This window comes from Aplosporella prunicola, assembly GCF_010093885.1.
Source record: "Aplosporella prunicola CBS 121167 unplaced genomic scaffold K452scaffold_5, whole genome shotgun sequence".
NCBI lineage: Eukaryota > Fungi > Ascomycota > Dothideomycetes > Botryosphaeriales > Aplosporellaceae > Aplosporella > Aplosporella prunicola.
In genome coordinates this window covers 818,961-832,082 of record NW_022983533.1, presented here as the reverse complement: position 1 = coordinate 832,082, position 13,122 = coordinate 818,961, and the positions used below count along the sequence as shown (strand labels likewise).

Below are 13,122 nucleotides of genomic sequence, written 5' to 3'. Positions count from 1 at the left end.
TCAGGCGCCACGACGGCGCGCCACGTTCCGATGCCGGAGCCAAGCTGGGGACTCGGATCTGATAACTTTGAATCGACCGTTACGGCAGACGGGGTGGAGAGGGCCCGCGGAGGCCCCGGGTTGGCCCTGCTACGGCCGCGCGCCGCTACTGGCCAGCCTGCTCTGCTTTCCGTGGGAGGCGGGCTCTACCAGAAATTCGCGTGCCACGCGCGCCATTTTTCCTCGCAATTTGAATCAAGGACCGAGATTGCGACGACGCCAGAAGAAAATTTTCATGCCCGCCGCGTCGAGTGGAGATGCCGTGGACGCGCTAATCTTATCTAATAATTATCTGATGGAGATCGAGGCCGTGTAGCGTTGCGCGTAGTGGTCTAGCTCAGTCGATGGTGGTGAGAGGGCGAGGATGTCGCCTGCTCTGCTGGGTTGTTGCCCGACGGACGGGCGTCATTCGAAGTTTCGTTTCCGCCGCCTTTAAGGTTAGCCCGTCCCCCATGACAATGAGAGGCTCAACGCCCTCTGTTCGTTTCTGTTTCCCCTCGCCTGCCTGGAGAAGAGGTACGTCCAATTACCCCTCCATATCGTCCGCTTGCGTCATCCATTCCCCGAACAGCCACTGACAAGCTCTCGTAGCCTTTCAAGCCAATCGCCGGCGAGCCCGCTCTTTAGCCTCCAGCTCCGCTTTGCCTCTGGTACGTGTAAGCTTTCGCTCATCACTTGCCGCGGCTGCTCTTGATCAGGCCATTCGCGGCAAGCGGCGCCATCCCTAAAGAATGTCCGGCTGATTGCTGCCCAGTGCGACTTCTTGTGAAATATCTTCAGTGACGACTCCGGCCGCCCGTTCTCTGCCTTTCCGCACGCAATGGCTCCTCACGCAGACATTCCCGAGACGAGAATCAGCTCCTTCGAAAACGGCACTGCCCCTCCGCAGAACAACAACCAGCCCCTCCGCAGTGTCCACAGAGCCACCCAGCCCAAGATGCATCAGGGCAACTCTTCGTACCTGTCGCCCACTGCCGAGGATGAGCTGCACGATTTGATCTGCGTCGGCTTCGGCCCGGCTTCGCTCGCAATTGCTGTTGCGATGAACGATTCCATTGAGGCGACGGGTACCATTGGGGAGCTTAACAGGGCTCCCAAGGTCGCCTTCATTGAGAAGCAGACGTCGTTTGCCTGGCACGCGGGTATGCTTTTGGAGGGCGCGCGCATGCAGATCAACTTCCTCAAGGATATGGCCACTCTGCGCAACCCCAGGAGCTACTTCACGTTCCTGAACTACCTCAGCAGGCAGGACAGGCTGATTGAGTTCACGAACCTGAACACGTTCCTTCCTGCTCGTGCTGAGTACGAGGACTACATGAAGTGGGTTGCCAGCCACTTTGAGGAGGTGACTGCCTACGGCCAGGAAGTCGTCCAGGTCGTCCCCGAAAAGACGACCGTCGACAGCAAGGCCATTGACTCTTTCGTGGTCAAGTCCAGGAATGTTGTTACTGGCGAGACCACTTCCCGCAGGGCCAGGCACGTAGTCATTGCCACTGGTGGCCGCCCCAAGATCCCTGAGCCTTTCCCCGTGGACAGCTCTCGTGTCATCCACTCTTCGCAGTACCAGCTCACCATCAAGGACAAGCTGCCTGAGCGTGAAGCCCCCTATAACATTGCTGTCATCGGTGCTGGTCAAAGCGCTGCCGAGATTTTCGAGAACCTCCAGCACAAGTTCCCCAACGCCAGGACGAACCTCCTCATAAGGGGTCAGCACCTGAGGCCCAGCGATGACTCTCCCTTTGTCAACGAGATCTTCAACCCCTCCAAGGTTGACGACATGTTCAGCCGTGATCCCGAGCTGCGCACCAAGACGATCCTCGACGACAAGGTCACCAACTACGGTGTCGTTCGTCTCGAGCTGCTGGAGCGCCTGTACGAGACGATGTACCTCCAGAAGATGAACTACACGTCGGAGGAGGAGTGGCCGCACCGGATCCTCAACTTCCGCAACATCATGGCGGTCGAGAGCTCTCCGGTCATCAAGAACGGTCTGAGGCTTCACATTCAGAACCGCAGCGGCGAGTACAGCTGCCACAAGTCGGCGCCCGAGGAGTTCATGGATGTCGACCTCGTCGTCGTTGCCGCTGGCTACCAGCGCAACGCGCACGAGGAGATCCTGCAAGGCAGCAGGTGGCTTATGCCCGGCGGCGGTGCCGAGGGCAGCAAGTGGGAGGTGGGCCGTAACTACGGCGTTGTTTTCGAGGAGGGCAAGGTCAGCCCCCAGGCGGGCGTCTGGCTTCAAGGTTGTAATGAGATGACGCATGGTGTAAGTGTTCTTCCCTCTTCCCGTCCTTTGCACCGGACGTTTCTGGCAGCAACGGCAAAGCTGACTATCCGCTGCAGTTGAGTGATACCCTACTATCCATCCTGGCGGTTAGAGGCCCAGAGATGGTCAACTCGATTTTCGGAGTCAAGGATGACGGTGCGATGGCGGCCCCGACTGCGTCCTACGCCACCGAGAGCACCGCTTAGACGGTTTTTGCATGTTTATAGGTGTTTTGGATCTGCTTGAGAAGGAAATTTCTTGATGATGTTTTGCACAGAAAATAGTAACTTGGTTTTTTTCATGGACATGTTGAGGTACTGAGAGATGTGATTGGTGACTCCGTTTACGGCGATCGCATGCAACTGCTCCTCGATGCGTGCTAGTGTGCAGACAGCCATTCTGTCATGAGTTGGGCCTGTGGATTCGTGGGAAAAACAGCCTATATTTTGTGGCGATGAGCTCGACGTTTCACAGTGAGACGTATTTTACCAATCATTATGATGTCGGTTGGTGGAGGTGTGTCGCGGCGACGCTCAGGCCCGTTGAGAATGGGAATCTAGAATTCACGTGTAGAAACCCTTCGTCCCTATCAGTTTCTGGCAGAAGAGCCAAGACTTGTTCGGAAACAGCGTAGGGATGATCCCTCTTGGTGATGCTTAGGTACCAGCACGTGTAAGACCCTTTCAACGGCGAATTCAGCCTGTATGCGGCTTGCGACACATGGTGGTGTAACGGCAGCCAAAAAGTTCCTTTGGTGTCAGCGTCAACGCCGCGATCGCGACGTGTCGCGGCGGCCAGAACGTCTGCAACGAAAAGGATGATTGCCCGCGATGCTTGCTCTGGAAAGGCTTCCGCGGGGTGATCAACGAAGCTTCGTGGCGCTTCGACCAGAGAGTTGAGAAGCTACGCTCATTGCGTCACCGCACAGGACACCTGCGGCAACCCCACCATGACCTTCCGCGATCTCCTGCTCCCCTAAACTTCTCCCGTCCCCTCTTGTCGCTTCAATCCATTTCTCCCTTCTCTTTCGTTCCTCATCCTCGCAAAAAAGCAATCATGAGCGCTAAGACTGTTTCCCTCAAGCCCTTCCAAGACCAGAAGCCTGGAACGTGAGTTTCCCCGCACTCTCTTTCCTCCCCTTGTTGTTTGCCAGCTGTATGCGACTGAGGGGTTCACCCGTCTCCTCAATTGCTTTGTCGCTCCTAGAGGCTGCTCTCCTTTGGCTGCTGAAGCTTCATCCCGCTCTTCAACGCGTCCAGACCTTCTGCAGCCAAGCATACACCATAACCCCCTGTCCGTGGCGGCAACACCATGCTGGCATCAATTCCCACCCCTTTCCGATTCTTTCAAGAGCAGTAGCTAACTGGCTGGGTCCTACAGTTCTGGTCTTCGTAAGAAGGTCAAGGTCTTCCAGCAGGAGCACTACTCCGAGGCCTTCGTTGCCTCCATCCTCCTCTCCATCCCCGAGGGCGCCGAGGGCAGCACCCTCGTTATCGGTGGTGATGGCAGATACTACAACCCGGAGGTTACGCAGCTGATCGCTAAGATCGGTGCGGCATACGGCGTCAAGAAGCTCATCATTGGCCAGAACGGCATTCTCAGCACCCCCGCTGCCAGCAATGTCATCAGGATACGCAAGGCCACTGGCGGTATCCTTCTGACGGCTTCCCACAACCCTGGTGGTACGTAGCGTCTGAGAAAAAATGAGCGAGTAGCCTAGAAGGCTAACTGTAATAGGACCCGAGGAGGACTTCGGTATCAAGTACAACCTTGCCAACGGTGCCCCTGCGCCCGAGGGCGTCACCAACAAGATGTTCGAGACCTCCAAGGCCCTCACCTCCTACAAGATCTCGGACATTCCCGATGTCGACCTGGCCACGATTGGTTCCAAGACCTACGGCCCTCTTGAGGTTGAGATCATCCACTCGACCCAGGACTACGTTACCATGCTGAAGGAGATCTTCGACTTTGACCTGATCAAGTCGTTCCTCAAGGAGCACTCCGACTTCAAGATTCTGTTTGATGGTCTCAGCGGTGTCACCGGCTCTTACGCCGTGGACATTTTTGAGAAGGAGCTCGGCCAGAAGGGCAGCACCCAGAACTGCGTGCCCAAGCCCGACTTTGGTGGCCACCACCCCGACCCCAACCTTGTCTACGCCAAGAGCCTTGTTGATGTTGTCGACAAGAACGGTATCCACTTCGGTGCTGCCTCCGACGGTGATGGTGACCGTAACATGATCTACGGTGCCAACAGCTTCGTCTCCCCTGGTGACAGCTTGGCCATCATCGCTCACCACGCTGACCTGATCCCCTACTTCAAGAAGCAGGGCATCTACGGTCTCGCCCGTTCCATGCCCACTTCCGGTGCCATCGACCTTGTCGCCAAGGCCAAGGGTGTTCAGTCCTACGAGGTGCCCACCGGCTGGAAGTTCTTCTGCGGTCTCTTCGATGCCAACAAGATGAACATCTGCGGTGAGGAGTCTTTCGGTACTGGCTCCAACCACATCCGTGAGAAGGACGGTCTCTGGGCCATTGTTGCCTGGTTGAACATCATCGCCGGCGTCGGCCAGAAGACTGGCACCACTCCCAGCATCAAGTCCATCCAGGAGGACTTCTGGAAGACGTACGGCCGCACCTTCTTCACCCGTTACGACTACGAGGGTTGCGAGACCGAGGGCGCCAACAAGATGACGGCGCACATGCAGGAACTCATCACCACCAAGAAGTCCGAGTTTGTCGGCTCGACCATCAAGGGCCGCAAGGTCGTTGAGGCCGACGACTTCTCGTACACGGATCTGGACGGCAGCGTCAGCAAGAACCAGGGTATCTACGTCAAGTTCGACGACGGCAGCCGCATTGTGGTTCGTCTGTCCGGTACCGGCAGCAGCGGCGCCACGATCCGTCTGTACGTCGAGAAGCACGAGTCGGACGCCAGCAAGTACACGATGGACACGCAGGAGTACCTCAAGGACAACGTCGACCTGGCGACGGGTCTGCTCAAGCTGCAGGAGTTCACGGGCCGCAGCAAGCCTACGGTCAAGACCTAAGCGCGTCGCGGGCGGAGGAGATTTGACGAGTGATGAAGGATTATATACTACACATGGCTTTACTAGTGCAGCGCTAGGCAAGCAGGACATGATAATAAAAAGTGAATTGGCTGCTCCAGAAGTACAGGCGAGGCGACGGTGACTACTACTAATGGTAAACCGAGATTCACCGTGTAGCGAGACAGGCAAGGAGCGTTCTGTAGGGACTGCTTGTATCATTCTCTAACTCTTAGCCCAAGTCCCGGGTATGTGTGAAAAGGTCTTAGAGCACATATAGATTCTATATATCTTAACCAGGTCTCTTCTCCTACTCCGTACAAGCATCACCATCTCGCAAGACGGTGAATTTTGCTTCACGGTGACGGTGACGGACGTTAGTCAATGTGAAAGCGCGAAGTTCGGTCGATGATGGTGCTACGTGGCCGCCGGCCGGAGGTTTCGCGGGCAGCACAAGGGCGATTTTCAGCGCAGCTCGGTCCACGGAGGGGCAGGGCGGCAGGGGTGGCGGTGATGTGCAGTGAGGGACTCGGCGGGCAGAAGGCAAAGGCGAGTTTTGGGCATGACGTTGTGCTAAGCCACGCTGGGCACCGTGGGACCATTTCAACACCATCAACATCCCACTCTGCCTCTCTAATAGCCCCAACACCTTTCTTTCGCTGCACTCGCTCTCACACTCTTCCCCTTCCCCTTTCCACATTTCACCAACCATGTCCGGCAAGGAAGTAGAAGGCGCCGCCGTGCCCGCCCAGTCTCGCAGCTCGTGGACCTCGTTCCTCAAGGTACGTCGCCACTGCCGCTCGTCGCCGCCCTGTTGGCGCCTGCCACGACACGCGCGCCCCCCGGGCTTTCGCTGACCATGCATGCAGTCTATCGCCTCCTTCAACGGCGATTTGTCCTCGCTGACTGCGCCTCCCTTTATCCTCAGCACCACGTCGCTGGTCGAGTTCTCGTCTTACTGGGCCGAGCACCCCTCCCTGTTCGTCGCGCCCGCCTCGTCCAGCGACCCCGCCGAGCGCGCCCTCCTCGTCCTCAAGTGGTTCCTGAGCACGCTCAAGCAGCAGTATGCCAGCCGCAGCGAGAAGCTCGGTTCCGAGAAGAAGCCCCTGAACCCGTTCCTGGGCGAGCTGTTCCTGGGCAAGTGGGAGGACGAGGCCGGCACGACCCAGCTCATCAGTGAGCAGGTCAGGTACGTATCCCTCCGCCTGACCGACTAGGACATCCGCGCTAATTTGCCCTTTCTTCTGTCGCGCAGCCACCACCCGCCCGTCACGGCCTATTCGATCTGGAACGATAAGCACGGTGTCCGCTTGACCGGCTACAATGCGCAGAAGGCCTCCTTCTCGCGCACTATAAACGTCAAGGTTAGTCTTTCTGCCGGCATGCTCTCACCGCCGCGTCAAGAGCCGCACTGACCTCGGCTACAGCAAATCGGCCATGCCGTTCTCCACATCGATGAATACAACGAGGACTATCTCATCACGCTGCCGGCCCTGCACATTGAGGGCCTCATCACGGGCTCTCCGTACGTTGAGCTGGAGCGCTCTTCGTACATTACGTCTTCGTCGGGCTACACGGCGAAGATTGACTACAGCGGCAAGGGCTGGATCTCGGGCAAGAAGAACAGCTTCACGGCGTCGCTGTACCCGCACGACAAGACGGAGAAGGACTCGATCTACACGATCGACGGGCAGTGGACCGACACCTGGCAAGTGAAGAAGGGCAAGGCCAAGGACGTGACGGTGGTGGACACGTACGACGCGAAGACGTCGAAGACGACGCCGCTGTACGTGGCGCCGCTGGAGGAGCAGGACAACATGGAGTCGCGCAAGGCGTGGTCGAAGGTGGCGGCGGCGATCCAGAAGGGCGACATGGACTCGACGTCGCGCGAGAAGTCTGCGATTGAGAACGAGCAGCGCGAGATGCGCCGCGTGGAGAAGGAAGAGGGCCGCGAGTGGGTGCGCCGCTACTTCGCCCGCACCGAGGACTACCCCGTCTTCAGCACGCTGGCGCCGCGCGTCGCCGAGGCCATCGACTCGGACAAGACGAATGGAGTGTGGAAGTTTGACGCGGAGAAGGTGCATACGGCCAAGGCGTCGGCATGAGCATGTGGGGGAGAGAAACACGGTGAATGAAGGGGAGAGATTGAGAGAGAAAGAGAGAGCGTGCGTATGTGAGAGTGATGAAGAGTGCGCGAGATGATCATTTACGGTGGTCATGGATGCACTATGAGCCTGCGCGTACACAGAGAGCTCGGGTGGCTTTGTTAGAGAAGTAGGTAATGACGATAGAGCGAAACGAACTTGAACCTCGGCCTCGGGCCGCCCCTTTTTTAGTTTACTTTTTTACAGCATGTTGGTTTGCCCTCTCTATTATCTTTTTTTTAGTTTTGGCTTTCTCTTCTTTTTCGCTTTGGTTTGGTTTGGGCTTGGCTTGGCTTGGCTTCATGGCTTCGTAGCTTGATAGCTCTTCTCTCTCTTTTCATGTATGATGATGCTTTTGGGGGTATCGGATTATATACCTACGTATACTATATAGTTATTCGCCTTGCTTGGCGGCGCCTGCAGAGTCTTCAATTTTGTTCGTTTTTGACATGTGCACTTGCTTGCTTGCTCACCTATTTGCAACACATAGCTAGGTAGGTAGGTAGCTGGATCGCAATCGAAGACGCCATGTGACCGGGCCGGACCGAGGATGCCAGTGCAACTTTAGGCCATGATGGGTGCCAGAGTCAGACGTGGTGTTGAGTACCAGGGGACAAGCCACCGGCGTGCACGTGCGTGACTTAGTGCATGCGCCACACCACGCCACGCCATGCCATGCCATGGCAGGTTGGGTGCGACGACATGGCATAGGATGGCGTGGTGTGCTGTCGTGGGCTGTGGACGCGCGTATATAAGGCGTGCGGGTGGGTGTGCTCTCTTCTTCTTCTTTAATGATTTTGCAGTCTTTTGACTGAAGGTTGCACTGGAGCATTCCCCAGGATCCCAGGACCCCTTTGGGGGTGCGCACTTTATGTTCTTTGTCTTGTACATGTCATAACACATCTCATAGAGAGATAAGCCTGGTTGTGAGGCGTGGTGGTGGTGGTTGTGGTGAGTGTAGATTGTCGTTGCTGATGGGTTATGTCGGCGAGGGATGATGCTGCTCTACTGCATCGCTGTGAGATGATGGTTGTCAGTATTGGGGAGCCTTCACGCCGCGGTTCGCTTGCTGTGGTTTGTATCTGAAGAGTGGGTTGAGGAGGTTGGAGGAGTTGGCATACCCGCATGCGAGGTGAACCCGAAAAACGGAACGGGTGTCTTTGTCAACATGAAGTTGACAGCGACTGGAGAGAGAGAGAGAATGGGTTGTAGAGCTGCGAATATATAGGCAAGGGGCTGATTAATCTTGCCTTCATGTACGGCCCGCGTGCGCTCCTCATGGCGGTTGTTTCGCTGGTTGTTGGCTGTGGATACGGGGGCATATGGTGTTGTTCGTGTCCCCACGGTGAGTGGCTCTCCGTCGAGGCGAGGATGCATCATGTCGCCCCAAATTCAAATGTTAATGGATACCGTCAACATACCTTTATTATCATGCCAGTAGTTTGGATCGCTCCCTACAGATCACTTCACATGTAGATTCGAGGCCTGCGTTCGTGGGTCGATGTGGTGGTTCTCAAGGGCGTGAATATTGTAACGATGCCTACTCATCCGACCGTGCGAAGCCTTCCATGACTGGGCACTTCCGAAGCCTTCTCGCTCTTTCTTAGATCCTTATATGTTCATCGTTTCATGTCGTCTTAACATGGCATTGACTTCCTGCGTACCTTGTTCCCTATCCTGTGCCAACTCTTTGAGGTCTTCGAGCAATGCCATTTTTCAATCTCAATACTCTTTTTCGCTGCTGTTATGTACTCTATTGTGCGATCGGAAGGTTGTTTCATCTCTTGAAGGACGGCTCAAGGCCCGTGTCGAGGTTGGCGGCAACCGGGAAAGCGCGTTCGGTGTTTGTCGAAGCCACAAGTGCAGTGCTCAAATGAACGGCCATTGCGATGGATCTAGGGATCGTATTCGATCGGATTGAGCAATTGTGTTGTATTTGAATAGCGGGTCGTGGGTGTGAGCGTCGCTGCCGGCGTAACGCCTCGGTCAAAACACTGAAGCAGTAACGCGAACTGGCAGTCTTTGTTAGTAAAATTCAAATGCTGTGAGCTGCAGCATCTTTATTTCTTTCAGGTTCGCAAGCTTTGGGTGGGGTTGGGCTGTGTTGTTGTTGCCAATGGGATGTTGTCGCGAAAAGAGGATAACGGAACGGATAGTCGCGTCTTACAGTTACTTAGGAAAGAGCTTCCCAGTCACTTCTACAACTGTACAGATTCCGATTAGTAGGATATAATCCGATCTGCAGCTTGTTTCTTCTTTGAAGGACGTTTGCGCCCGCAATGCTGAAGTCCTTCCAAGATGGAACGCCCACCCGTCACACAACACAACCAACACATTCTCACATACAGCTACTCACTACTTGAACTTGAATTACCGCGAAGTTTCGACTTCGAATCTTCACGAAGATGGCTTTCCTGAAGCTTGTCAGGTCCGCCGCGCATTGGCTTCTGATCCATCTCGACATGAGAGCCTTGTCAAACAGCGAAACCTCCAACGAATTCTACCATTGACCCATCAACAAGCCGCATCATCCTCTTCAGTATCTCGCACTACATACCTATCCAGCCATCTCGTATCGGCTATCTGAGGGCTGGGGGCTGTCCGGCTGCCTTGCTGCCTTGCTGCCTTGCTGCCTTGCACGCCTCACACGCATCTTCACAAGCAAAGGCATCCGCATTGCACTTCATGACATCACAATGGCAAAGGTTCTGTTGCTATGGCTAGCTACGCGCCCATGGCAACGATTTCTTGGGGCAGATCCTGCCGTAGTTTATCCCGTCGCTGCCGAACCGGTGTTGGAGTTCTTGGAGCAGAACCATAACAACCCAAAACCAGAAGCCAACCATACGACTCCCCATGATACTTTTCGGATGCCAATGCCGTACTTTCACGCGTTACAGCTCCAAAGCGCATGGACAAAGCGCAACCGCCATCAAAGCCGCTGTATCTATAGCAACGACAATTCAAAAAGGAGGCCGCCCGGCGAACCGCAATACTACCAATTGCGTGCTTTCAATTTGGTCGGCTCCGAGCTTCGTAAGCAAGCTAAAACCAGAGTTGGGTTGCCGTATCTATAGCAACAACACTGCGGGCCGAGGAACTCTCTACACGGGACCGCCCACCCTCGGTGCTGTGCATCCTTTACCCGACGATACCTCTACATCTGGTGACGATTTCGCTCTGCATAATTACAAGCAACCCCAAGCCAAAGTTGAAGTTGCTGTATCTATAGCAACAACACTCTGGGTCGCGAAAATCTCGCACGGGACTGCTCGCCCTCAATGTCGTGCTTCCGCTGCCCATTGGTATCTCTGCTTCCGCCATGGCTTTGCTCCCCGTTGCTATGGTGAAGAGCAATTCGGCATGATTGTCCGCCTGTGGTCGTCTCCAATGCGGAGCCCCAATTGCCATATGATGCCTCTGCCTTCGTGACGACTTTGCTCCAGCCCTCCCCGTTACCATGGCGAAGAGCATCTCGACATCATTATCCGCCTGCGGTCGTTCTCGAAACGGAGAAAGATGTGGAGCCTCATACAGAAGCTGAAGCAGACTAATTCTTGCCCAATCCCCTGAGGCGATTGATATAGGAGGGGGAGGTTCTCTCAGTGAGCTGTTTTAGTATAGGATTCGAAGACACTTACTCACTGAGCTCTCTACTCTCTTCCGAAAGGCTACGGGACATATCTCCCAGGCCAAATGCTCAGTGACGGTGCTCTCCGAGTGATGAAGTCAGTGTTGCGGCCTATGCTCGCGTTCCAGTGGGAGTTGTGGTTCTCAATTGGGGGTCCACCGAAGGAGTTCCAGCAACCACCCCGTCCACAAAACATCATGTCCACTCTATCCCCTCCTTTCCAGCGGTACGATCGAAGGCGTGCTCTGTTGTGTAGTGCTTTGGAGGACTCACAGGTGCAACAACAAGCTGAATCCTCGTGTATAAATTGAGGCCTGCCCCCCGCCCATCTCAGCTTCTTTTCTTCTTCACAGTGAGCTTCCAGCATTCAACCCGTAGCCGTCAATTCAATCAATCAACATTTCAATCAACATCACGGCTACCACCAAGCTCACTACGCCTCCCACCGCGACGACGACCACCATCACCAACATCACTTCCGTCGCGACGACCACGACCACCACCACCACCACCACCACCATGCGCGCCGCCACCACCACCAAGACGACCACCACCAAGCCGGCCCTCAAAAAGCCTGCTGCCGCCACTCCTTTGAAGTCTTGCCTTAAAAAGGCGTCCACTCCTTCCGCCGCTGGCGACGACACTCATTTCGACTGGTTCACACCGTCGATCATCATCAACTCCCGCCGGTGGACCCGCTACTTCGACGCCTCCACTCCTTTTGGGCGTCCCTCCTTCCACCCCCCACGTGCTGGCACGCCGCGCCCCCTCCCTCGTTCCCGGATCCCGGCTCTCCCCAACTCTTCCCGGAGGTTCATTCATTTGTCTCACCCAACTTCGCGTGGCGAACGTCGTTGATTTTCTGGTTCCTGGCCTGGCGGCGACCACTCTCATTTATCCCACGGATTCCCGGATCCATTACAACTTTCTGGAGACCTTCGCTTTGATCCCTGGCACCCTGGCACCCTGGCATCCTGGCAATCTTCTCTTCTTCCTCTCGACCCTGATGGAATCCCACTGGAGCGACCTTCCATCATCCCGGACCCTGCAAACCGCCGGTCCTTATCATTTCGACCTCGGCGGAACCCCACTGGAGCGGCCTTCCCCGGACCCTGCAAACCGCTGGTCACATTATTTCGACCCCGATGGAACCCCACTGGAGCGGCCTTCCATCACCCTGGACCCTGCGAACTGCCGGTCCCTGGATTCTGGATTCTGGATTTCTGGATTCTGAAAAAAAAAGTAATCACAAAAAATTTTTAAAATGGTATTATTGTGGTGGCAAAAAAAGACCTTGGTGGTTGTACGTTCTCGGGTTCCAGGCCCCTTTGTGTATTCTAGTTTTCTGCTGTTTGGTTTTTGCTTTCTTGCTTTTACTGTTTGGTGTTGCTGGCGTTTTTGCTTTCTTGCTTTCACCTGTTGTTTAGTTTTGCTGCTTTGTTTTCTTGCTTTTTGCTTGTTGTTTAGCCTTGCTCTTTCTTCTTGTTGTTCTTGTTTTTCTGTTTTCTCTTCTTTTTTCAAAGGACTCTGTCCAACAAAAACATTTCAAAATGGTGTATTGTGGTGGCAAAAAAAGACCTTGGTGGTTGTACGCTTTCGGGTTGCAGGCCCATTGTTACTTCGGCGTTTTGGCATTTGCTTTTTGCTTCTTGGTTTTTGGTTGTCGGCGTTTCTGAGTGTTGGTTGGTTGGCGGTGGATTTTGTTGCTGTGTATTCTCCTGGATTCCTGGATTTCTGGATTCCGGATTTTGAATGCGCAGCTTCCCGGTGCTATGAGTTTGATGGCGGTGTGCTGGATCGGTCTCCTTTGTTTATTGTCTCTCTTTTGTTGTTGTTTCTCTTGTTCTTGTTCTTGCTCTCTTCGTTCATTCCCCATCTGTATTTCTTTTGTATGTTGTCCTTCCTTACCTGTATTTCCTTTGTACTCTGTCGTTCGTTACCTGTTTTCCTTTGTATATTGCCGTTCTTTGTCTGTATTTCTTTTGCATGCTGTCGTTC

General features: G+C 54.8%; 5 protein-coding genes across 5 annotated transcripts; 4 read left to right on the top strand and 1 right to left on the bottom strand.

Annotated features, from left to right (window-relative positions):
- Nucleotides 1-976: 976 nt before the first annotated feature.
- On the top strand, nt 977-2,511 carry K452DRAFT_324890 (uncharacterized protein; the record flags this gene model as incomplete). The annotated part of the gene is made up of 2 exons (XM_033544732.1): nt 977-2,305; nt 2,383-2,511. The coding sequence occupies 2 exons, from the start codon at nt 977-979 to the stop codon at nt 2,509-2,511; spliced, it is 1,458 nt and encodes a 485-aa protein (XP_033400861.1).
- A 658-nt stretch (nt 2,512-3,169) lies between these two features.
- K452DRAFT_244834 (uncharacterized protein) lies at nt 3,170-5,655 on the top strand. The gene is made up of 3 exons (XM_033537959.1): nt 3,170-3,414; nt 3,686-3,987; nt 4,043-5,655. The coding sequence occupies exons 1-3, from the start codon at nt 3,362-3,364 to the stop codon at nt 5,350-5,352; spliced, it is 1,665 nt and encodes a 554-aa protein (XP_033400860.1). The 5' UTR covers nt 3,170-3,361; the 3' UTR covers nt 5,353-5,655.
- A 404-nt stretch (nt 5,656-6,059) lies between these two features.
- Nucleotides 6,060-7,454, top strand: K452DRAFT_221461 (uncharacterized protein; the record flags this gene model as incomplete). Its single annotated transcript, XM_033536519.1, has 4 exons — nt 6,060-6,131; nt 6,219-6,538; nt 6,605-6,713; nt 6,777-7,454. 4 exons carry the CDS (start codon nt 6,060-6,062, stop codon nt 7,452-7,454), a joined length of 1,179 nt encoding a protein of 392 aa, XP_033400859.1.
- Nucleotides 7,455-7,775: 321 nt separating this feature from the next.
- Nucleotides 7,776-8,361, bottom strand: K452DRAFT_135164 (uncharacterized protein). Its single transcript, XM_033535330.1, has one exon. It carries the CDS (start codon nt 8,323-8,325, stop codon nt 7,984-7,986), a length of 342 nt encoding a protein of 113 aa, XP_033400858.1. The 5' UTR covers nt 8,326-8,361; the 3' UTR covers nt 7,776-7,983.
- A 3,282-nt stretch (nt 8,362-11,643) lies between these two features.
- Nucleotides 11,644-12,358, top strand: K452DRAFT_295686 (uncharacterized protein; the record flags this gene model as incomplete). The annotated part of the gene is made up of 2 exons (XM_033541845.1): nt 11,644-11,872; nt 11,937-12,358. The coding sequence occupies 2 exons, from the start codon at nt 11,644-11,646 to the stop codon at nt 12,356-12,358; spliced, it is 651 nt and encodes a 216-aa protein (XP_033400857.1).
- Nucleotides 12,359-13,122: the final 764 nt, after the last annotated feature.

Bases quoted from the DNA above. Each gene is read 5' to 3' on its own strand.
- K452DRAFT_244834 (XM_033537959.1), top strand. From the start codon at position 3,362: ATGAGCGCTAAGACTGTTTCCCTCAAGCCCTTCCAAGACCAGAAGCCT. The intron at 3,415-3,685 runs GTGAGTTTCCCC...TGGGTCCTACAG, and splicing joins CAAGACCAGAAGCCTGGAAC to TTCTGGTCTTCGTAAGAAGG. The intron at 3,988-4,042 runs GTACGTAGCGTC...TAACTGTAATAG, and splicing joins GGCTTCCCACAACCCTGGTG to GACCCGAGGAGGACTTCGGT.
- K452DRAFT_135164 (XM_033535330.1), bottom strand. From the start codon at position 8,325: ATGCTCCAGTGCAACCTTCAGTCAAAAGACTGCAAAATCATTAAAGAA.